The sequence below is a fragment of the Eurosta solidaginis genome, chromosome 4 (assembly GCF_040869045.1).
Source record: "Eurosta solidaginis isolate ZX-2024a chromosome 4, ASM4086904v1, whole genome shotgun sequence".
Classification (NCBI taxonomy): Eukaryota; Metazoa; Arthropoda; class Insecta; order Diptera; family Tephritidae; genus Eurosta; species Eurosta solidaginis.
In genome coordinates, this window is record NC_090322.1 from 152,593,290 (window position 1) to 152,616,465 (window position 23,176).

The 23,176-nt window shown below is 36.9% G+C and overlaps 1 protein-coding gene across 14 annotated transcripts in view; it reads left to right on the top strand.

The window, feature by feature from the left end:
* LOC137250508 (anoctamin-6) overlaps nt 1-23,176 on the top strand; it is an 82,674-nt gene that overhangs the window by 48,881 nt on the left and 10,617 nt on the right. For all 14 annotated transcript variants that reach the window (XM_067783437.1, XM_067783443.1, XM_067783446.1 and 11 more), the window contains 11 exons: nt 10,880-11,122; nt 11,180-11,328; nt 13,728-13,896; nt 14,069-14,124; nt 14,194-14,352; nt 19,056-19,216; nt 19,272-19,510; nt 19,587-20,208; nt 20,270-20,475; nt 20,536-20,661; nt 20,733-20,888. In XM_067783437.1, the coding sequence (XP_067639538.1) occupies nt 10,880-11,122; nt 11,180-11,328; nt 13,728-13,896; nt 14,069-14,124; nt 14,194-14,352; nt 19,056-19,216; nt 19,272-19,510; nt 19,587-20,208; nt 20,270-20,475; nt 20,536-20,661; nt 20,733-20,888 (2,286 nt within the window). The remainder of the gene's footprint in view (nt 1-10,879; nt 11,123-11,179; nt 11,329-13,727; nt 13,897-14,068; nt 14,125-14,193; nt 14,353-19,055; nt 19,217-19,271; nt 19,511-19,586; nt 20,209-20,269; nt 20,476-20,535; nt 20,662-20,732; nt 20,889-23,176) is intronic.

Genomic DNA, 23,176 nt, shown 5'->3' on the forward strand with positions numbered 1-23,176 from the left:
ATGGTTTAACTAAGTATGTATGCATATTTTAATAATAAATTGATTAACAACAAACCTTACACCAATTTCACACAGAGGGTTAATGAAATAATTAGTCAAGTTGTCTACATTAAAGCCCTTATTGAACTCAGTCTTCCATTACAAATTCCTAATTATCTCATTATTGCTTTATTGAATGCTCAATGAAGTAAAAAATCTAGTACGTTTGCTTCATGGGTCGGATTTTATTGTCATTGAAACAAATGCCAATCAAAAATAAATTACTGTCAAAAATTTACGATGCATTTGCAGCAAAATATAATTATGCTTTTTGAGCAGTAGCGCATGGATTTGATTTTGATTGCCTTTATTGTTAAGAAGGAAACGGCTGCTATGAATTTTAACAATTTTTACATAAAATCGTAATATTTTTTGGGGCTGATGGCAGATACTCGCTTAATGAAGCAAGTGGCGCTGTGTGAAAAGGAAATCCGAATTATTTCATTAAACAAAATTGTGATTCGATTAAGTTTCTGTGTAAAATTGGATATATATTTTTTCATTTACACAGAACTATTTTATTTTTCATATACCAAAATATCTTATTTCAAAAACTTTTACATCAAGGAGGGTTAATTTTTTTACGATATCGTTTCTGCCAGAGTCGAATAATAGAGTTCTTACTTCGTTTGGAATTTATAACTTTGTCAGTGAAAAATAAGTTATAATTAAATAAGCTTAAGTCCGCTTCTACGCTTTACATTTTCGTATTCAAGTATGGTCGTAATTAGGTATCTATGAAATAGATTAATTGTCGGCAATAATTTTGTGTCAAATTTGATGAATGGGGTGATTCGAGAGACACATGCCGGATCATCTTATTTCAAGTGGAACAACAAAGCGAAAAAGACGGATATGATGTTGTTTACCAGGAGGTATAAGGTTCCGAATCCGACTAGCTCGAAGCTGGGAGGGGTAGCCCTGCAGGAAGAACATTGTACAACATAGGGCGAAGAAGGCCTCGACGACACTTTAAACATGTAAAATAATGATGGGGTATACTTGGGATCAATTGCCCTCCCTCGCTTTCTTATTGGATATTTTCAGCGATTGTAAAGCCTATTCTATACTATGGAATCCTTGTGTGGCGGACGGCCGCGCAAAAGAAGTACATGTCTCATAAAATAAGAGGCTTTCAATGTTAAGCATAACGGGGGCTCTGGAAACAACCCGGACGACGGCACGGTATGCCATTCTGAATGGTTCACCTCTATAGCTGTTGGCTAAGAGCAAAGCGTTAACAACTGCAACGAGACTCAATGACTCGGGTCAGCTTGAGCGAAGATATTGGACGAACAGACTACCTAGTTCCCTACGTGCGCTTAGATGGATCTCATAGAGCCACAATGGCGGTGAAATGTGGGCGCAAGGCCACTCAAATGGCAGTCGAGACGATACACGTGTACACCGATGGTTCCAAAATAATGGAGGGAGTAGGGCTTGCGGTATACACCGCTGATCCAGAAATAAACAGATCCCACAAGCTGCAAGATCACTGTAACGTTTTTCAGGCGGAATTAGTGGCTGTGACTTAAGCAGTTGATACACTGAAGTAAAACAGCTTAAACAGCAGATGCGTCAATTTTTGCATTGACTTCCAGGCTGCAATTAAGGTAATAATCTCTCACAAAGTGTGCTAGAGTGCAAACAATCCCTGGAAAGAATCGGGATTGGCAGAAATACACATATATACATCCTCCCTGCCCATCTTGGAATAGATGTAAATGAAAAAGCGGTTGAACTAGCTAAACGGGCGCATCCCTCGATGCTTGTACCGTAGACGTCCCAAAGAAATTGAGCGAGATTAAGAGAAAGCGAGAGTGACATGATCGGCCAAGCAGGAAAGTTGTGAAACCAAGCGCGTGACTGCAAAGTGTAGAAGATGATGTGTAGGCTTTACAACCTTAGACTAGCAAAGTTACTTTTATTATTAAAAAAGACATGAGTATAAGCATATGACGGGAATTCTGACTGGACATTGCCTTCTGGCATCACATGCTTTCAAATTAGGCTTAGTTATTGATATCATATGCAGGAAGTGCTGGTTGGAACCAATCTAGTACGTTTCATACCCTACGCTCGCCAGGCTAAGACTCCAGCTATTAGGAGTGGCACAGCTATCAGATTTGGAAGCAGGAAGCGGCATAGATCCTAGAAAGCTGCCAGTATATGACAGGACGATCGAAATATTTTTTAGCATAGCTCCTGGTTTCTGATAGTTTTCAGTTTTGTCGTGGAACAAACTTCTGGTAATACTATGGACTCATTCAGTCTATGAAGGTCCTCGCGGACCGGAACAGGATCCCCCCACTGTGCGAGGCTTGAGTTTTATGTAAATCATACAACATACATATGTAGATATTCATCCATTCTCTGTTTTATCATCATACGAATTACATTAATATTAATAACTTTAAATATATGTATTTTTGTGTCTTGTATATACTAAGAACTGAAAAATTATTTTTTATTTAATATTTTTTCCACACACGTAATTTGAATTTTGTTACGAAATGCTTGAACGCTTGCGGGAACGGGTAATGGCAATTTTTTCCTTTTTTATTTTAGCTCTAAGTTTCTTAAAATCACATATTTGCTACATATACAAGCCTGTACTGAAATATTTTCTAAAAACAGTTACTTAATTTTTTTAGTGTAGTATTGTTTATAAACTGCTTAGACAAAAATTAAGTTGTTGCTATTATATATGGGTTAAAACATATTTATTTTACGATAGAAAAGTTTTAGAAGTACAATACATGAATATTTCGGCAATTAGGGCAATTCCCAAGAGTGTCGTAAATTTTTAAGATTGGAGTTGTTTCCATGGTTTCCTATATAAAATTTGATTAAAGAATGTACATATGGCGAATAGGTGACCTTTTGAATTGCCCATTGCAACGGCTAAAGGGCCGTTTAAACTTGACGTATCCATATCCAAATAAAACAGCTAATCCAACCAACCTTATGGAATTCAATGTAATTGGTCAATGGTGTCATACCGTAACGCCCTAGCCATAACCACACCAAGAGACCACCACTAAGAGACTATTTTTTTTGTGGTATATGTTTGTAATTTTTTGCCTTTTCTTCTTTTTTATCAAAATTTCACGATTTTTAGGTTAAGGCACCAATAACTGATGCCAATTGATATGGATAAGTAAAAATTTGGTTATGACTATGCCAACTTTGCCAGATCCTTTACAAGTAGGATATGCATCAGCTGTGCGTTCACAGCTACGCTCACCTGATCAAAATGATTGTTCTTGTTCGTTTTTTGTGGATGCTATTTGGCACTGTTGTACTTCTTAGGTCCAAAAAAAGTGTAGTAGCTGCTAACGAAAACTGCGTAAAAATTTAATTGTAAAATTACAATGAAATGCCCTTATTTATTTTCAAACGAGCACTTAATTACATCTCCCTTCAAAATCCATATGTTTTGGACAATTTTAGTTAACAAATGATACTTTATTACTGGGGATGATTGCTAAAACACGATCAAAACCATCGGGGGAGGCATTAATAGACGCGTTTTGGTCACTGTTTCAAGATTCCGAACACATTTTCGCGTCTTTTCATACATTTTACACATTTTTGGAAATGTTTTTGCAGCCGATCACGGTTTTAAACTGTTTTTAGTGGGGAGCTGTTGAATGGGTAGAAAAATTTAGCACCCGTGTTTTTATTCTTAATGTTGGCATAACAACGCTTCTTCAGATACTCCATTCGAAGATTTTTGTATAATTTTCTGTAGGTCCCATATAGATGCACTTTACATTTTCATACTAAATTTGTTCAAAAAAAGTTACCATGACAGCAACCCATATCTGATATTCCGCTCCTTTTTTGTTTCCCTGTGTGAAACTAATGTTCCACTGGGCTCCACGCTAGTTTGACACTTCGGGCAGTGTCAAACGGCAGTGTGTTAGAAAGAGAAGGAAGCAAACATATCTCCTTGTAAACCTGCACTATGGAATCGCCTAATTATATTTTCTAACCGATTGCCCTTTTTAAACCTCTCTGCAGAGTCGTTAATTCAATCAAATATTGAATGGTATTTTTGTAAAAGATTATGAATGTTTAAAGTAGATTTTACAGAAAGGTCGATGCGGATGACAATCGCTATATGTAGAGAGATTGTAATATTTATGAACTCGAAGCTCGAAAACGTTGTAAACGCCAATTTCTATACAAGCAGTGGCAATCTTTTTAAAGTTTCGTCAGTTAACTTCTTTACTTTTATTTTCGATAACATTTTAAAAACGTTTTCTAAAAATTCAAAAATTTCGCAATTTTTGGAGGTCGGTGAACTGGGTGTTCAGATTTTCTTTCAAATAAAATAATAATTTTTTCACGCTTTGTATAGAGGAAAATCTAAACGATCCATCAGAAACAAATTTTTTAAAATCTATGTGAAGTGTAGTGGGCTTATAACTTGTGCCTTATTACAACTCATACTCAAAAAAATTCAGGGTACTCCAAATAAAGAGTTAGAAATTTTCATACAACTTTCTCGGATTTTCAAGTTTTTTTTTTAATCGTTTTTAAAAGTTATTTGTATAGTTTTATTTACATATCGTTAACGTAATTCACAAAGGCACAACAGATAGTTTGAAACTGCGTTTTGGGCAGATATTAAAATACATCCCCAGAAAATTTTAAATTTGTTTGTTTGGTTAAGGCCTTTGTGTATTAAGCCAACGATATATAATTCGTAGAAGTTTTTTCCTAAAATATCGAAAATAGTAAGTAGTATATATGGTTCAGAGGCCATCATATCAACTATTATGGAGCAAAGGGCCAGCTTTGTCCATACATAAAGGATTGGGTCGAAAAACATTTAAAGCAGGGGCTGAAACTGTTATTCCTTTCATAATATAAGTCCTTGCAAAACTGTTAACTTTGGACTTTAAATATATTTGGATCAAGATAAAAATTATTTTCGAATTTTTATTTTTTGAGTCCGATAGAACTAGTTAAACTCGGACTTTTAAAAATAAAAGTCCTAAAATAAAAGTTAAATCAATACTTTTATTTTTAAGGCCGAAATAAAAGTCCCGCTTGATTAGAAAGAAACGGCTTATCGGAAATAAAATTTTTTTTAATTCGGATAAGCCGTTTCTTTGTTATCAAGCTAGACTTTTATTTCGGCCTTAAAAAATAAGTCTTGTTTTAACTTTTTTTACAGGACTTTTATTTTTAAAAGTCCGAGTGTAACTAGTTCTATCGGACTAAAAAAATAAAAATACAGATTTTACTTTTATATGTGGACTTTTATGGAAAAAGTTCCAAAAATAAAAAGGATGCATGATTCGACATGATATTGCTATAGGGATACCTGGGAACTCAAACATTTTCACCTAGGACAATTTTTTGACCAGAACTTTTTCGACTCCGAAAAAAAAAATAATTATTATTTTCCGTCCCTGATTTAAAGGGGATAGAACTGCATCGTATATTCTTGGACCATTTCGCGAACATTTCGGCATGTCTTCATAATCATTTCGAGACTATATCGGAAACAATTCAAGAGAGTTACAGAATCATTTCGAGACTATTTTGGGCCCAATTCGAGAGAGTTACAGAATCACTTCAGAGTCCTTTCGAGACTATTTCGTGACCGATTCGGTAGAGTTTCGGGATCACTTTAGGATTTTTGGGTATAATTTCCTGAAAACTTCAGAATCATTTGGGAACTACTTTTGGAATCATTTCGAATCTATTTCGGGACAAATTCGGAACAATTTCAGGATATTTGAAGGAACATTTTAGGATCATTTCGGCATTATTTCTAGACTATTGCAGATCCAATTTGAAACAATGTCAGGACCAGAAGAAAGAACGGCTATACCTTGTAGGTGTTTTTATCAGGAGAAAATGTAATCGAATAGAATCGCGCTCAAAAATGAAGAATTCGCCGCAATGGTCCAAGAATAAACGATACTGTTCCATCCCCATCAAAATTTTAAGGAAGTCCGTCAATCCTTTAGACATCTTTACGTGGCATTTAGCTCCAAGAAGTTGATTTGCACGCGCTTTTGGCGGAACCGAAAAAACTCAAATCAACCGATATATGCAAATTGCTTTTTAGTTTGCTATAATAACAAACCGGCTCACCGTGGTGTGATGGTAGCGTGCTCCGCCTACCACACCGTACGCCCTGGGTTCACACCACGGCAAAGCAACATCAAAATTTTAGAAATAAGGTTTTTCAATTAGAAGAACATTTTTCTAAGCTGGGTCGCCCCTCAGCAGTGTTTGGCAAGCGCTCCGAGTGTATTTCTGCCATGAAAAGCTCTCAGTGAAAACTCATCTGCCTTGCAGATGCCGTTCGGAGTCGGCATAAGACATGTAGGTCCCGTCCGGCCAATTTGTAGGGAAAATCAAGAGGAACACGACGCAAATTGGAAGAGAAGCTCGGCTTAAAATCTATTCGGAGGTTATCGCACCTTACATTTATTTATTTTATTTACTAGAAGACCCGGCAGACGTTGTGCTGCCCCAAATTTGGCAACTTGTGTGAAAGTTTGAACAAAATCGACCGACGCATCTCTTCAAACACCGGCGACCAACTAACACTCATTTTAGCCTTTCTTTTTATATATATAGATTTTTATTTTTCACACTTCACTATAATATTAAAACGAAATGCAGATTTTCGTTTCTTTTGAAATTCGGCTTAAAAATTGCACATGGAACAACTAAAGACTCTCCTGTCTTAAAAAAAATGTCATAGTAACTCTAAATCGCGGTCCCCCTCAGAAACCCCCTTCCTCCCCTCTCGGCGGCCTGGTGATGTGCTATACTTGATATCATTCGCCATAATATTTTTTATTGATGAGGATTTACTTTAATTAAACACCAACCAGTTACACTTAAGTATATCCATACCAACTGAAAAGAGGTACACCACTGCGTATACGTAACATTTTATTATTACGTATAAACAAATAAAAAAATTGCAATAAAATAATATTGGGACTATAAACTGAGATATAACCTATCCTATATTTCAAGTTAGATCAAACTACACACGGGGTGCAAAACAAATTCAAAATCGGTTCAGAAGTTTAGGAGTACATTGGCCTCAAACCTGTGACACGTTTTTTTTATATATTAAGATAATAACAAAAAAAAATAAAATCATTGAATTGAATAAATTAAATAAATGTAAATCGCGATAACCTCCGAATAGATTTTTGGCCGAGCTTCTGTTCCAATTTGCGTCGTGCCCCTTTTTAATTTTTCCTACAAATTGGTGGGACGGGACGGGACTCCGAACGACATCTGCAAGGCAGATGAGTTTTCACTGATAGATTTTCATGGCAGAAATACACTCGGAGTGCTTGCCAAACACTGCCGAGGTGCGACCCGCTTAGTAAAATTTTCGTCTAATTGATAAAACTTATTTCTAAAATTTTGATGTTACTTTGTCCGGGGCGTGAACCGAGGATGTCCGGTGTGGTAGGCGGAGCATGCTACCATCACACCACGGCGGCCGCCAAATACTTGAATTCGAATTGGTATTGATTGCTTATAGCTTATGTATCTTTTCTAATGTGTAATAATTAATAGACGACTAAATAATCAAGATACATAATCAATTAAGACATAAGTTATCTGCTCAAATACCGGACACGCTCTGTATATAAATTCAAAAATATTTTGTTTTTAAGTACCTGTATATAGATTAATCATAAAAAAATAGTAATATTACGTGCCATGCTTCTGCACCATATACGTAGCAGGACGGGTACGATGAGTGACTTGTAGAGTATGATTTTCGTTTGCCGAGAGAGGAGTTTACTTTTCAATTGCCTACCTAGTCCAAAGTAGCATTTATTGGCCAGAGTGATTCTTCGCTGGATTTCAGTGCTGATGTTGTTGCTAGTGTTGATGCTGGTTCCCAAATAAACGAAGTATTTTACTATTTCGAAATTATGGCTGCCAACAGTAGCGTGGTTACCAAAGCGCATATGCGCTGACTCTTTGCTCGATGACAGCAAGTACTTCGTTTTGTCCTCATTCACCATCAAACCCACATTTACCGCTTCTTTTTCCAATTTGGAGTAAGCAGAACTAACGGCGCGGGTGTTTAGGCCGATGATATCAATGTCATCAGCATATGCCAGTAATTGCACGCTTTTATAGAATATTGTTCCAGAGCGGTTAAGTTCTGCAGCTAGTATAGTTTTCTCCAGCATCAAATTAAAGAAATGGCACGATAGGGGGTCACCCTGTCTGAAACCTCGTTTAGTTTCGAACGGCTCGGAGAGGTCCTTCTCAATTCTGACTGAGCTGATGATGCTGCTCAACGTCATTTTGCACAGCCGTATAAGTTTTGCGGCGAAACCAAATTCAGACATAGCGGCATGGAGGCAGCTCCTTTTCGTGTTGTCGAAGGCGGCTTTAAAATCAACGAAAAGGTAATGTGTGTCGATTCTTTTTTCGCGGGTTTTTTTCCAAGATTTGATGCATTGTGAGAATCTGGTCAATGGTAGATTTACCAGGTCTGAAGCCGCACTGATAAGGTCCAATCAGCCGATTCACGGTGGGCTTCAAACTTTCGCACAAAACACTTGACAGGACCTTATTGAATGGCTCCGCAGGCAGTCCATAAGCGATTCATAAAAACAAAATAAGATATTATGCAAGGAAGATTGGAAGGGTCCCCAATACGTAAAAAGTTATTAAAGTAGTTTGAAATAATACTCCGGAAACAAAAACTTTAAATTTTATTTTTGTCTAGAGATGTTTTACATAAAATAATTGGCAAACACGGATTTTGGATTTGGTGTAAACGTAGTATAAAGTAAGAAAAAAGCCTGTGTATGAAGTAATCTTTTGCAAAGTTTTGATCAAAAGTTACAACCTCTTGTTCTAATTCGGGAAAATTTCTCAAAACCTATTTGGAAATCCGTTCGAATTCTACGAGTTTTTCTATTTTAATTAGAATGACCTTCAAAAGCTGAATTAAGGTTAGTTTAAGTTTAAGTTTTAAGTTTAGTTTAAAATATTCATTATGGTTACTAGAACGTAGGCCTTTTTGTCTTTGAATAGAGATTTTTTTTAAATTAACCGCCTAAGGAATTTCACTCCAGCTTATTCGTGATAACTGACGACACTTGGGAGCACCAAGGGAAGTCAAGTCTTCCTCCACGTGCCTTTTCCAACTCCCTAACTTAGTGAAGGTCTTTGCTTCCTAACTGCGGTGTCCACTTAAATACTTTCTTGGCCGGAGCGTCTTCCTACATTTGCATATCCTGACCTAGCCAACGAAGCCTTTGGGTTTTTATTCGCTGCACCATCTTCACATCTGCGTTAAACTCATGCAGCTCATTATTATATCCTTCCATATTCGCCGTCGGCATCACGGAAAGGACCATAAATCTCCCGGAGAAGTTTTCTCTCGAACACTCCAAGCGATGGCTCTTCTTCTTTCGACACCATCTCATCAGGACAGGTATGATGAGAGATTTGTAGAGCATGATTTTTGTTCGTCGAGAGAGAAGTTTGCTTTTCAATTACTTACTAATTACAATCAATTCGTTGCTTCAGTATTTTGCGCAATATGCTACATAGAACCTTATACACGCATGCGCTCATTCGACCATATTATGCATAAGGTTAATGTATGCTCTTTACCAACTCATCGCCTTCGTGTTTGAACAGCTCAGCGGATAGTCCGTCATTACCTGGCGCCTTGTAATGTTGCCATGCTCGCTTCGTCATAGTCGGGTGCCGGAGCGTGTTTTCATCATCGGCGGATAGAGTATCGGGTTCGGCTTCTCCCTCGCTAGCTAGTAATGAGAAGTGTTCCCTCCATAACTTAAGCACACTCTGTAGGCCAGTTACCAGGGTCTCGTTTAAAAAAAATACCAGTCTTGTAATGCAAGTGAGTTTTTTCTGAAAAGAAAGTCTTGTCAGAACAAATTGACTTCTATTACATGACTTGTATTTTTCTGAAATGGGCTACAGGTCGCCATTATCATTCCTGCAAAAATCTGGTCTTGAAATCTTCTGCCATCCGCCGAATTTTTTTGTAGAATTTCCAGATGTTATCCGTATCAGTTAACATCTGGAGCTCCTCGCACTCACGCCTTCCAAGTAGTCGTCTCAATGCCAACTAAAATAAAAACAACGCAAATAAAAAAAACTTTTGCTCTGGAATTGTTACAAAACGAAAATTTCCGGATGAATTTCCTTTTTAAAAAACGTTTAGCAATAATGGGCCGTTATGAGATAGATATTCAGGTGTTCTAATCCCGTTGACGTTTTCCCTTATTCTGACAAGTTCGGGCATGCATATTTTACAGGGTGATCTATCATGCCGAACTGCCTTTGAGTTCTACTACTATCGGAGTAGATTTTACTACACGTTTAAAAATATTATAACTATATAAGCCGCTACTAGAACTGTTTAGCCAAAAAAATTCACGTAACTTTGTGTTCCCCAAAAGAATATACATAGAAAAAATATTGCAGAAAACAATTTTTTAGGGAATTTTGTACGAAAAAAGAAGCAATAAAAATTTAATACTTTTGTAATACAAGTAAATACTGAAAAATAGAGCTACCGAAAAAGTGGGGTTATGTTATTGACATCACCTTTATTATTACATCATGAATGGGCTTGGCCACCGCAATAAAGAAGTTTGTAAAAGTAATTTAGTCACTTACCCAAATAAGCAAAACATTTTTAATAAGGCTTGCTTGTTGCTTTATCAATTATTTTTTGTAAAAATTATTTAGTGATAGTAGCTTAAGTTTATTATAGAATTTTAGTCTCTAAGATAATGATGATTTTTATTGTAATCATATTAAATTTTCCAACTTAAAGACACGTCGACGTTTTCAAGATGGCAAACGCAGTGTTGATTTTGTTTTGGCATACGTTGGCGATGATGATTATATACCTGAGAATAGGCGTAAACGCGAAATATTTGAAACGAATTTAATAAAGGAAGGTCTACATTTAGAACGCGATAATACACAACGCATACACTTTATTAAAATCCATGCTCCCCTCGATGTACTTTGTCGATATGCGGAAATTTTAAAAATTAAATTACCAATGAAAAAGGTGAGAAATTAAACAAAATATTTAAATTGCACCTATAAAAACCTCTTCTGATTTTAGATACCTGGTCAGGAGCTTATAAAAGAAGATGATTTTCGTATTAAAGATTGCCTGACATCTGCCTGCAGTCGTTTGTTTAATTGGCTGCGCGTCTGTCCAGAACGGCCGTATCGTATACACTTTGAGTTCTCCCGAAAATATCAGCATTTGTAAGTTTTTTTTTTTTTAATTTCAAAGTAGTATGGTATATATTTACTTACTAACTTTTATCCGCGGATCCGTACAAATAAAAAAACAATTATTTCGATAAAGCCCCGATATGATCTTTAAAACAGTTCTGAAACACTCCGGAAAATAGTTTTGTACAGACCCGAATTTTTCTCGATGTGATAACGCAAACAATCGCGAGATAATGCGAAGATAAGGCTGAACTGATCCATAGATGATTTTAAAATGACACTAAATAAAATAATTTAAAAAAAGTTTTAAGTTAAACGGTTTTATTGAAAACAATACTTCCATTAAGTAATAATAATACTAAAAGCTAGAAAATAATTAGGCAGGATCACACTCCTCCTCAATCTAGAGCGTTGATCAGACAATTAAATAAAAGCGTTGGACGCGTCAAATTTCTATTGATAGTCACAATAGCCAACTGAACCTTAATCAGGTTATGCTACGCACCACCTGGCGGCGATTTTTTTCATAGGCCGCTTTCTATTCATGTATGTATTATGTGTTCCAAATATGAGCCAAATCGGACCACAAATACGATTTTTATAAATATTTCGATCCATGTGACACCTATCGGAGTTTTTTCTTATTATTACCTTGCCATTGAGTTCTGAACTATATTCCAAGTTTCAAATTTGTAGCTTATCGGGAAGTTACTTAAATTTTAATTACAAAATTCTGTTCGCTACACAGAGTCAAACTAAATAAAATCCTTTAAAAACGGTGGTGCTCAATTGCCACCTAGGAACACTTTTTTACGATATCATCCCTAAATATAAAAAGTTCCGAAAACAATCTCAAAATTATTCAACTATAGTTTAAAAATATTTTGTTAGCAACCCTGAAATTATTTTGAAAATAATACCGAAATGGTTCAAAATAGTTGTAAAAAAATTCCCTATATTTTCTAGAAGTAGTTCCCAAATTGATTCGAAATCATTGCGATGTTATTCCGGATATTTGATAGTTAAAGCTTGAAAGGATACTGGACATAGCCCCGAATTAAACTCAAGGTAAAGACCCGGAGATAGTTCTCAGATCATCTAAGAGATAGAAGGAGGGCGTGACATTTATCTATTTTCCAAAATTGATAAGACCTTAATCAAAGAGACCTAGATAATAAATATACACCCCCAGCGGGAAAGGGGGCTTAGAATATACCCGCGGTAGGTATGCCTGTCCTAAGAGGCGGGTAAAATACCAAATTGATGCAAGGGGTTGTGTAGCGCTACCCTTTTGTCTTCTCGCTTTAAGCTCAGCGCACTTTATAGCTTATCCAACCCAATTGTCAATTTCACCTACCCGTGGCGAATTCTGTTTCTTTAGCAGCCGAGGCTCTGGCGACCCCGATTTCCTCATGTATATAGGGGGTGGGAGGGCGTTATGGCCTGGAAGGTTTAATGTGGTCATACTTAATCGTTCCCGAGACGATCAGGCTAGTACCTTAATGGTACTTGTTACCGGGACGTACCGGATCTGTATCTGGGAAATGACCATTTACATCGATAACACTCCCCAAAATCTTCGTGTCCCTATCGCTTCAACAACAACAACAACAGATAACAAATATAATAGTCTCAAGTCTTAGAGTTATAGCGGTTAAAAAAAAATTGGGTCGATGGCGTTGCTGTTCCCATGGGGCGAATGACTATTCCCCGTTTTTAAGAAAAACATAGCCAGTAGATATTTCCAGACTATTAGCTATCTAGTAGCGTGATTGACTCAGAAAGCTGATTAAAATGTAACTGTTCCTAAGAAGCGTAGGAAACAACCCCCAGCGGGTTAGGGGGTCAGAATATACCCACGGTAGGTATGCCTGTCGTAAGAGGCGCCTAAAATACCAGATTCAAGGGGTTGTGTAGCGCAACCCTTTCAGGTTGCCAGCGCAATATATAGCTCCTCCAAACACAATTGTCAACCTCACCTATTCGTGGCGAATCCTGTTTCATTAACAGCCGAGGCTCTGGCGATGCCGAACTCCTCATGGATCTAGGGGGTGGGAGGTCGGAATGGCCAAGAAGGTCGCATGTGGTCATAACAAATCGTTCCCGAAATGGTCGGGCTTGGTACCTAAACGTACCGGATCTGCATCCGGCAAAGGATCATCAACATCGATAAGACTCCCCAAGGCCTTCGGGGAGTGTCCTTATCGCTACAACAACAACAACAGCGTAGGAAACAGACAAAACTAACCATAAGATCCTTCCCGACTATTGACTATCTGCGTGCCACATCTCATCTAAATCTGTCACTCATTGTGGCGTGATTGAACCACGAAGAAAAAGTCCTGACATCCAAACATTCAAATTTAAATCATTAATAAGATAAAACGTAAGTATATAGGTTTTAACTTTTTTCCAACGCTTCATTACAGATTCGAATGGGACCAACCAAATTTCTTCGATGCTGGAATTCGTAATTCCATAATTAATTTTATATTAGAACGACAACATTTTATAGAAGGTGAAGAAACGGCAGATAATTTGGGTATTGAAAAATTATTGCAAGACCGTGTATATCACAGCGCATATCCATTGCATGATGTAAGTTTTCATGAAATTATTGAACTTGGTTTACATAGTCAATAGTCGTAGCAGCCTAAGTTGAGAATCATGAAATTCAAATTTAATTTAAAAACACAGTTTATTCCGACTTGGGCGGTTATGCATTTTGGCCACTCATAACATTTCTTTTTTATTTTCAAACCTAATTCAGGATACGGATCGTGACTTTCTGCTACAAGAATGGGCTACTCTAAGAAAGTGGATACAGTATGTGGTTTTTTAGTTTGTTTTAAATGCCATGAGTTAAATGTATTTTTTTTTTTTTTGTATTTTTAGCTTACAACCTCTGGACAGCATTAAGGAATATTTTGGCGCAAAAGTAGCTTTATATTTTGCTTGGTTAGGTTTTTACACTCACATGCTTATACCAGTCAGCTTTTTGGGAATTATTTGCTTTATCTATGGATTTATAACGTGGAATAATGATCCCATCAGGTATTGTTTCTAAGTAATATATTTATTGCAATTTTTAGAATGGCACATAGCATCATCTACATATCGCTCATTTACTTCAATAGTGTCATAACTCAAAAAACACAATTTTCCAGGAGAACCATTCAAAGATTTTAACTGCCATATGTTGCGCATATAAAGGCATATTTTCATAGCACGTGGTGAATTTTTAACGGATCACAAAGATTTGTTTATACAACATAGGCCATGATATAGGATACGTTTAGATGTTATTAACTTAAAAGTCATGTTTTTTGAGTTAGGACACTATTGAAGTAAATGAGCGATATCGTCGGTACAATGCCAAAGAAACGAATGTGCCATTTTTGTTTAAACGAAATATTATATATGTCAAATTTTGCAAAGCCAAAACAACAAATGTGCATTTTTTTTTTTTGAAAAAAATTTAAAAATCATTTTTCAATTAACATTACTTAGTTGTTTACAAAAGTAAACCGTCCAATAGTGGTTGAAAAATACAAAATTAAATCTCTATTAATTAAATCTATTTTTTTAACAATGTCTTACGCGTTTTTCTCAACACATCAAATACGCACATTCGTTTCTTTGGCATTGGACCGACGATATGTTAGTTATAGGAAATGAGTACGCTCAGAGCTGCCACGGGATGTTTGCTAATGTTACCAGATCGCCATTTACACCGCGAGGCGAGAATACTCCCCATAAAGGAGAGAAACGAAATGATGAACAGTCCTTAAGGATTCACCTCTGCAAGCACAATGAAGAAATCTGGGGCATAAGACCTCAGCTGTTTAACCCTGATGCGCATAAACAGGCCCTCAGTCTCATCCATGATGCCGATAATTTCCCGATGAACCGTTCTAAATGCCAAATATCCGAAAATCGCATATGAGCAGGGGTGGGCTAAGCGACCATATACGTATACGATGAGCAAGAACGCAACGATTACTTCATCAAAATCAACGACAGCTCATTTAGTTTGATTTTTTTGCTCATACAGTAAAGACATGTCGCACGCGTGCTTAAAACAGAGTACAAAAGAATAAGGGTGACAGGTGCTCACTGTAAAAGCGCTGAAATCAAACTAAATAGATACTTGATTTTGCTTTCGTGCTTACTACGCGTTCGTGTATACTAACACACTCTCGATTTGTTAACCGTGTATATGTAGTGGCGCCCACCGCTGCATATGAGGAAAGCAATTTCCCCAGTGAAACGCGCGTCACTCTGGGACATTTTCGATCTGAATACTGTAATAGGTTGAAACCTTACTTATCCAGAATCAACCCCAGCATACATAATATATGCCTAGCATGAGATGTGTCCCCACATTACACAATTATATTTTCAAATGTAACGTAGAACTAAAGCCTCTAACATCCATATTTATTTGGACCAACCCTGTTGTTGTTGTTGTAGCGATAAAGACATCCCCGAAGGTGTTGGGGAGTGTTGATGGTCCTTTGCCGGATATATGTAGATCCGCTAGGTTGCGGTAACAAGCTCCACTAAGGTACAAGCCCGACTATCTCGGGAACGATTTCATATGACCACATTAAACCTTCTAGGCCATCCTGCCCCTCACTCTCTAGTGCCATGAGAAACTTAGGATCGCCAGAGTCTCGGTTGCTAAAGAAATAGGATTTGCCCCCGGTAGGTGAGGTTGACAATTGGGTTGGAGAAGCTATAAAATGTGCTGGGAACCACTTGAAAGGGTTGCGCTACACTACTCCGAGCAAAGCACGACTATAAAAAAAAAAAACAACAGTGGATCTAGCAGGATCGATTCATATGTTATTTTGAATTATATATTTTATTTTACTTGTTTAAAGAAAGGAAATACCACCAATTGACAAATACTTAAAAACAGCACTTTTATTGGATATAGTTTTGCAAAGTATGATAGTAAATTGTGTCACTTTTTAAAACCGCGTTTGCAATTTGGTATCTAAAATTAGAGCAATATACCGAAGGTCTTGGGGAGTGTACCAAGTCCCAAGTCCAGCCATCTCGGGAACAATTTGTTATGACCACATGTTACCTTCTAGGCCATACCGCCCTCCCACCCCTAGGTCCATGAGAAGTTCGTGGTCGCCAGAGCCTCGGTTGATAATGTAACAGGATTCGCCACGGATAGGTGAGGGTGACAATTGGGTTTGGAGAAGCTATATATTGCGCTGGCAACCTGAAAGGGCTGCGTTACACAACCCGATTCAATGGGTTATTTGGTATTTTAGTCGCCTCTTACGACAGGCATACCTCCATTCGGATAAGCTCGACAAGCGTCTTTGTTTGGTGACTCAGAAGACACATTCTCCCCTTAAGGTATGCACTATATAGTGGTTTGAACACCAATTTCCGACAGTTCATTAGAAAACTTCTTTGACCTTAGATGTTATGCAGTTTTCCATGCATCCTCTTAGGTAAAGCAAAGCGCTAATTTAGAGGTAATCAAAATATTTCTTTACCTAAAGTTCACTTCGAAGAATGTCCAAGCTCTAAGACAATGCATTAATATTGTAACAAATTCTGAAGAATTCCGATAATTTTGCTCCTTCTGCTAACGTTTGTATCGCTGAACTGTCGAATAAATAACTCAAATGTTCAGTATTGCAATATGGTCTTTATTTAGTCTACTTTGGGAGTAGTACAATTATATTTCAATATCACGTACTTCACAACTAAGGCGTGCTTAAATCAAACTGATTAGTCATTACTCAGCTTGCGCTGCTTTTCTACTCTCGGTTTCCTCGTTCACCCATTTCTCTTAAGGTCTAGTAATATCGCGAACAGTTGTATCTCATGCGTGGTTAGTTACCAGCCATATACATGTATACCTGTAGTACACGCCTCTCCCATAGCCATATGCGTGTGTATGTGTGAGTAACTACTTCGGCTGATGAATACATATTTGTGTGTGTGAGATCTCTCGTGAATGTTGAAATCAAAATGCATCCATTGAGGAAAAATCGAATATCGATTATCGAATTTTTTGAAGACCTAGATCGGATTGAAACAAAAAAATCTACGAAAAAACGAATGAGAAGAGCTCCATTCGTCGAACTTAGATTACAACAATTTAAAACTAGTATCTCTATTTTGTACCGTAAAATTTCCCACCATTTCGCATGAAATGTTCAGCAAATATTATAGTCAATCCCGACACTGGTCATTTCGATAGAAAACTTAAAAGCGGTTACTTAAAATGCTACTAAAATAAAGGGTTCAAGGATCTGGTAGGTTCGATCCATAACCACTAACAACCGAATGACTCACTTCCAAATGCATGGAAATATATATGTCGCACAATGAATCCTGCTAAAATTTTTTCTGAGTAACTGGATAATTTATAGCTTCAAATTTTTTGAAAGATCTGACTTTTGACCACTAATATGAGTTTAAAAACAAAAAACTAAAACCTGATCAAAAAGCAAAAGAAGACAGATCATGATATAACTTGGTTGCATCGAATCGAACTAGTTCTAAACTAGGGCAAAACTAGCGCATTGGAAGATGGTACTCTATTTCTGTCCACACTCAGTGCTTTAACTGAAACTCTTAACATTGGCGGCCGCCGTGGTGTGATGGTATCGTACTCCGCCTCGCGCACCGAATATCCTGGGTTCACGCCCCGGGCAAAGCAACATCAAAATTTTAGAAACAAGGTTTTTCAATTAGAAAAAAATTTTCTAAGCGGGGTAGCCCCTTGGCAGTGTTTGGCAAGCACTCCAAGTGTATTGCTGCCATGAAAAGCTCTCAGTGAAAACTCATCTGCCTTGCAGATGCCGCTCGGAGTCGGCATAAAACAAGTAGGTTCCGCCAATTTGTAGGAAAATTAAAAGTAACACGACGCAAATTGGAAGAGAAGCTCGGTCTGAGATCTCTTCGGAGGTTATCGCGCCTTACATTTTTTTAACATTGTGATGCCCTACGAAATGGCAATTGGTGCCATTTGGAGACCTTTTGGAGGCGTTTTTGATTGGTTCAGTTGCTGTTGTTGTTTTACACCTTTGTGGAGGTACTAGCCCGAACATTTCGGGAACGAGTTTATATGACCACATTGAACTTTATAGGGCATACCGCCCCCAACCTAATTCAATGAAGAGCTTGGGGTCGGCAGACCCTCATCTTCTAAATACGTGCATGATACATTCATATTTGTTAAAAAGTGTCCCCTATAAAACTATGAATCGCGCTTATCAACCCCTTGAATCCCATAATTGGTTCAGTCGTAGGTAGTTCTGAAATAGCCGTTACTTTTGTTCTGTTCATTTAAATTCAACTATCTCAGACCTAAGCGATGTTGGTACAGGTATGGCTACCATCTGTCCCGCATACGGTTAGCAACAGTTCGGAGGTAGTCATTAAACCTGTAGTGCGAAACTGATGCCTTACGATAGTGTCTCAAACATTTTCAGCAGAGTTGTAACATGATTACATCATACATAGGTTGTATGTATGATAAGATTCAATGTGGTATGATGCGATATGACATCGTGTGCTAATTTTATCAGAATATGAAATATATTGATATCGTGTCGGTATTAAATGATACAACATTGCTTGATATGCAGTGACATGTTATTTATGATATGATGTAAAACAAAATTGTATGATTTTATGTTGCTTATATGACAGATTCTGCTATAAAAGATAATGATGTGCTGATAAGATGTGATATGATGTGTTTATACTTTTTCCAGTCGCCAAATATGCAATGACAATCAAACAACTCTTATGTGCCCACAATGTGATCGAAATTGTGATTACTGGCTTTTGGAAGAGACTTGCAACTCATCCAAAATGAATTATCTTATAGATAATAATACGACAGTTGTATTTGCATCTATAATGGCCATATGGGGTAGCTCAAAATGATATAGCTTACATGTTGTGATAATAATTGCTCTTAATTGCAGCTGTTTTGTATTTGGAGCTTTGGAAGCGTTATTCAGCAACATTGGTGCATCGTTGGGGTCTCACAAATTTTTCACAAAATGTAGAACATCCACGACCGCAATATCTAGCGAAATTACAAAAGCACAAAGATATTACAGAACGCTGGAAAAAAAGCAACAATGTACTCGAACCTGATGTGCCATTTTGGCGTATAAAATTTTTGCCCAGCTTCACAAGTTATAGTATTATGGTTTTGTTTGTATGTTGTTTTTTTTTTAAAGCAACTTAATTTTTTATATAGTTCGTTAAGAGATTTTATTTAATTACCTTTACAGATCTGCGTTTCACTTATCGCCATTTTCTCTATGATAGTCTATCGTATGGCACAGAAAGCATCACATAGCATATTGGGTAATGAAGATTCAATGACCTTCAAAATAATGGTGCTTCCAATGACGGCTGGTATTATTGACTTGATTGTAATATCTATGCTTGATTATGTTTACACTTCGCTGGCTGTTCATCTTACGAATACGGAATATTGTCGCACACAAACTGAATACGATGAAAGTCTAACAATCAAGAATTATGTCTTTCAATTTGTTAACTATTACTCATCATTATTTTATATTGCATTTCTGAAAGGCAAATTTGTTGGCTACCCAGCTAAATATAATCGTATATTAGGTTTTCGACAGGAAGAATGTAATCCAGGTGGCTGTCTGATGGAGTTGTGCATGCAACTTGTGATTATTATGGTGGGCAAGCAAGCTGTAAATGCTATTGTAGAAATGCTGCTTCCATATATTATGCGTAGCTTACGCAAACTTTTTACACGCATCGGTATGAGTAAAGTTGAAAGCGAGGAAAAACTAATTTCGTGTAATCAATGGACTGAAGATTATCATTTAGAACCATCGAATACGAATTCATTATTCTCTGAGTATTTGGAAATGGGTAAATGTTGGCTTACAAAAAAGAAATGATTTCATTTTAAATATCTTTCTTTCTTGCACAGTTTTGCAATTTGGTTTTATAACACTGTTTGGCTTAGCTTTTCCACTAGCCCCGCTACTAGCTTTAATAAATAATGTAATTGAAGTGCGTTTAGATGCTATAAAAATGCTTAAGCTCATAAGACGTCCTGTAGCGCAGCGCGCAAGTAATATTGGTGTCTGGTATAATATGATGTCGATAGTGACGCGTATCGCTGTAGCATCAAGCGTAAGTTGTTAACTGCCTTTAATAATATAATAAAACTACATATATTTATCAATATTTCAGGCTATGATTATTGCATTTTCTACAAATCTCATACCAAAACTTGTCTACACAACTGCCACAAATGATGCATCTTTGGAGGGTTACTTAAATTTTACACTTGCCTATTTCAACACAGCGGACTTCCAGGTCAGTATTTGTCTGCGCTCGTATTTTGTTTGAGCAATTCAGTGTAGATAAATTTTTATGTGTCTGTTTAGGTGCAACCGGTGCTGCGTGGAAGCACTTATGAAAATGTCACCTCGTGTCGTTATACTGAATTCCGTAATCCTCCATGGGATGATCTTCCGTACAAGCGGCCAGATTATTATTGGAAAATACTGACTGGACGTCTTGCATTTATTGTGATTTTTCAGGTGAGCGCAAGGTAAAAATACATATATTTCAGAATCGAAGAGATAAAATATTCGATAATTTTCCGTCAAAGGTTTTGAGTTATTATCACTTCTGTTTAATTTCTACATATCAAAACTCCCTTCCACACCAGATGGAGTTACAATAATTTCCTTTGTCGACAACTGCACGATTATAGCAACGGGACCTGGCCCCTTCAATAGATGTTTTAGTTTCTAAAATAAACAGCTATCTCACTGATGTTTCTAGTTGCTTCACCTCGCGCAACCATTATCAGCGATAAAATCCACGACTACTCTGTTTACGATATAGAAGGAACAGATGACGCAAATATTGGACGTTCACGTAGATGGTGTCACCCTGAACGTTGCTAACCACGTACAAAGCAATTGGCCGGCCGCTCATGAACTACTAAATCCACACAGAATCGGACGCGCCGATGAACCCTGTTATTAATATACAATATACTACCCTTGCAGAAGAAGAAAGCACACTACCAAGGGAGACACGAGTCACCCTAACCCAACTTTGTTCTGGATACTGTAACATGTTATACTCTTACTTGTCCTGAATCAACCCCGACATACGTAGTATATGTCCTGCATGCGATGTGTCCCCACATGACCCCAACCATATTTTCAATTGTAATGTGGAACCTACGCCTCTAACACCAATTCCCTATGGTCCGCCCCTGTTGAAACCGCCAGTTTACTTGGACTCCTGTTAGAGGACTTTGATGACAATTTGTGAGTGATCGTGCCCTTTTAAATAGGGCTACGCACTGTTAACATAACAACAACAGTTATTATCACAAACGGGAGTTATAGGAAACTTCCCGATTGCATTGGAAGCTACAAAAATCATAGTTTATACATTAATAGTATGTATATTAGGGTGGGTCGATTTGTATGGACGAAAGTTAACCGATATCGTGCCATCGATTTTTCGATAGGATTTGTGCTCAGGAAAAAAAGTTCCACTACGCATACCCAAAAAAAAAAAATTCGAGCCTGTGAAATTTCATTTTTTTTTTACTTTTTTTCGACTTTGATTTTAAAGGTTTTTTTCATGACTTACTAAAAAAATTTTCATATGCATACCCTTGCCGACCCAAAAATGTCCGCTAAAACATTGTCGATAACAGTTAAAAAAAAAAAAACAAGTAAATGTGTCTAAGTTCGGGTGTAACCGAACATTATATACTCAGCGTGAGCTTCAATTGTACATTTCATTTCAGATAAATTACTTTTCTACATAACACGTGGCACCGCTCGTTTAAAAAAAATGTCTCTCCATTTCCTCTTACAATAAAACTTGATAAGTGAAATATCATTGATTCAAAACAATTTGTTGCTAAGTTATAGCTTATTATTCTAGTCTACGACCCTTTTAAACTTGTTTTATATCGTAAGCTGCCGTTGTCTTTAACCGATCCCGTTGTCTGAACCGTCCAGTTACTAGAAATATGTTTTGCTATAAGGAAAATATGTGTACACAATTTTATTACGATATGTTAATTTTTCTTCGAGTTATGGCTCCCGAAACATAGAAAATTGCTTAGTCATAAAAGGGGCGGTGCCCCACCCATTTTCAAAAATGTTAATGTTTTCCAATTTAATGTTATAATTCAATTTAGAAAGTAAAATTCTATTAATAAAAGTTCTTTTTCGCTAAGATATAGCTTATTATTTTCGTCTACGACCCTTTCAAAAATCTTTTATATAAAAGTGGGCGTGGTCTTTAGCCGATCTCATCCATTTTTCCTAGAAATATTTCCTGCTATAGGGAAAATTTGTGTACCCAATTTTATTACGATCCGTTAATTTTTCTTCGAGTTATGACTTCCGAAACATAGAAAATTGCTTAGTCATAAAAGGGGCGGTGCCACGCCCAATACCATTGATATAAAGCTCTTTTTTGCAAAGATATAGCTTATTTTATTCGTCCACGACCCTTTTTAAAATCTTTTATATAAAAATGGGCGTGGTCCTTAACCGATTTCGTTAATTTTTCTTCAAATCATTCCTTATAGTAAAGGCAACCTCTCTGCCGAATTTTGTTACGATAGGTTTAAAGATTTTTGATTTATGATTAATAATATTTGTAAAATTGGTTTTATCATAAGTGGGCGGTGCCACGCCCATTTTGAAAAATTTTCCCAAATTTTTATCAAGAGTCTCAATATCAGTCCACATGTCAAATTTCAACATTCTAGGTGTATTATTTACTAAATTATCAGGTTTTTTGTGTTTTCCAAAATGTTATATATATAAAAAGTGGGCGTGGTTAT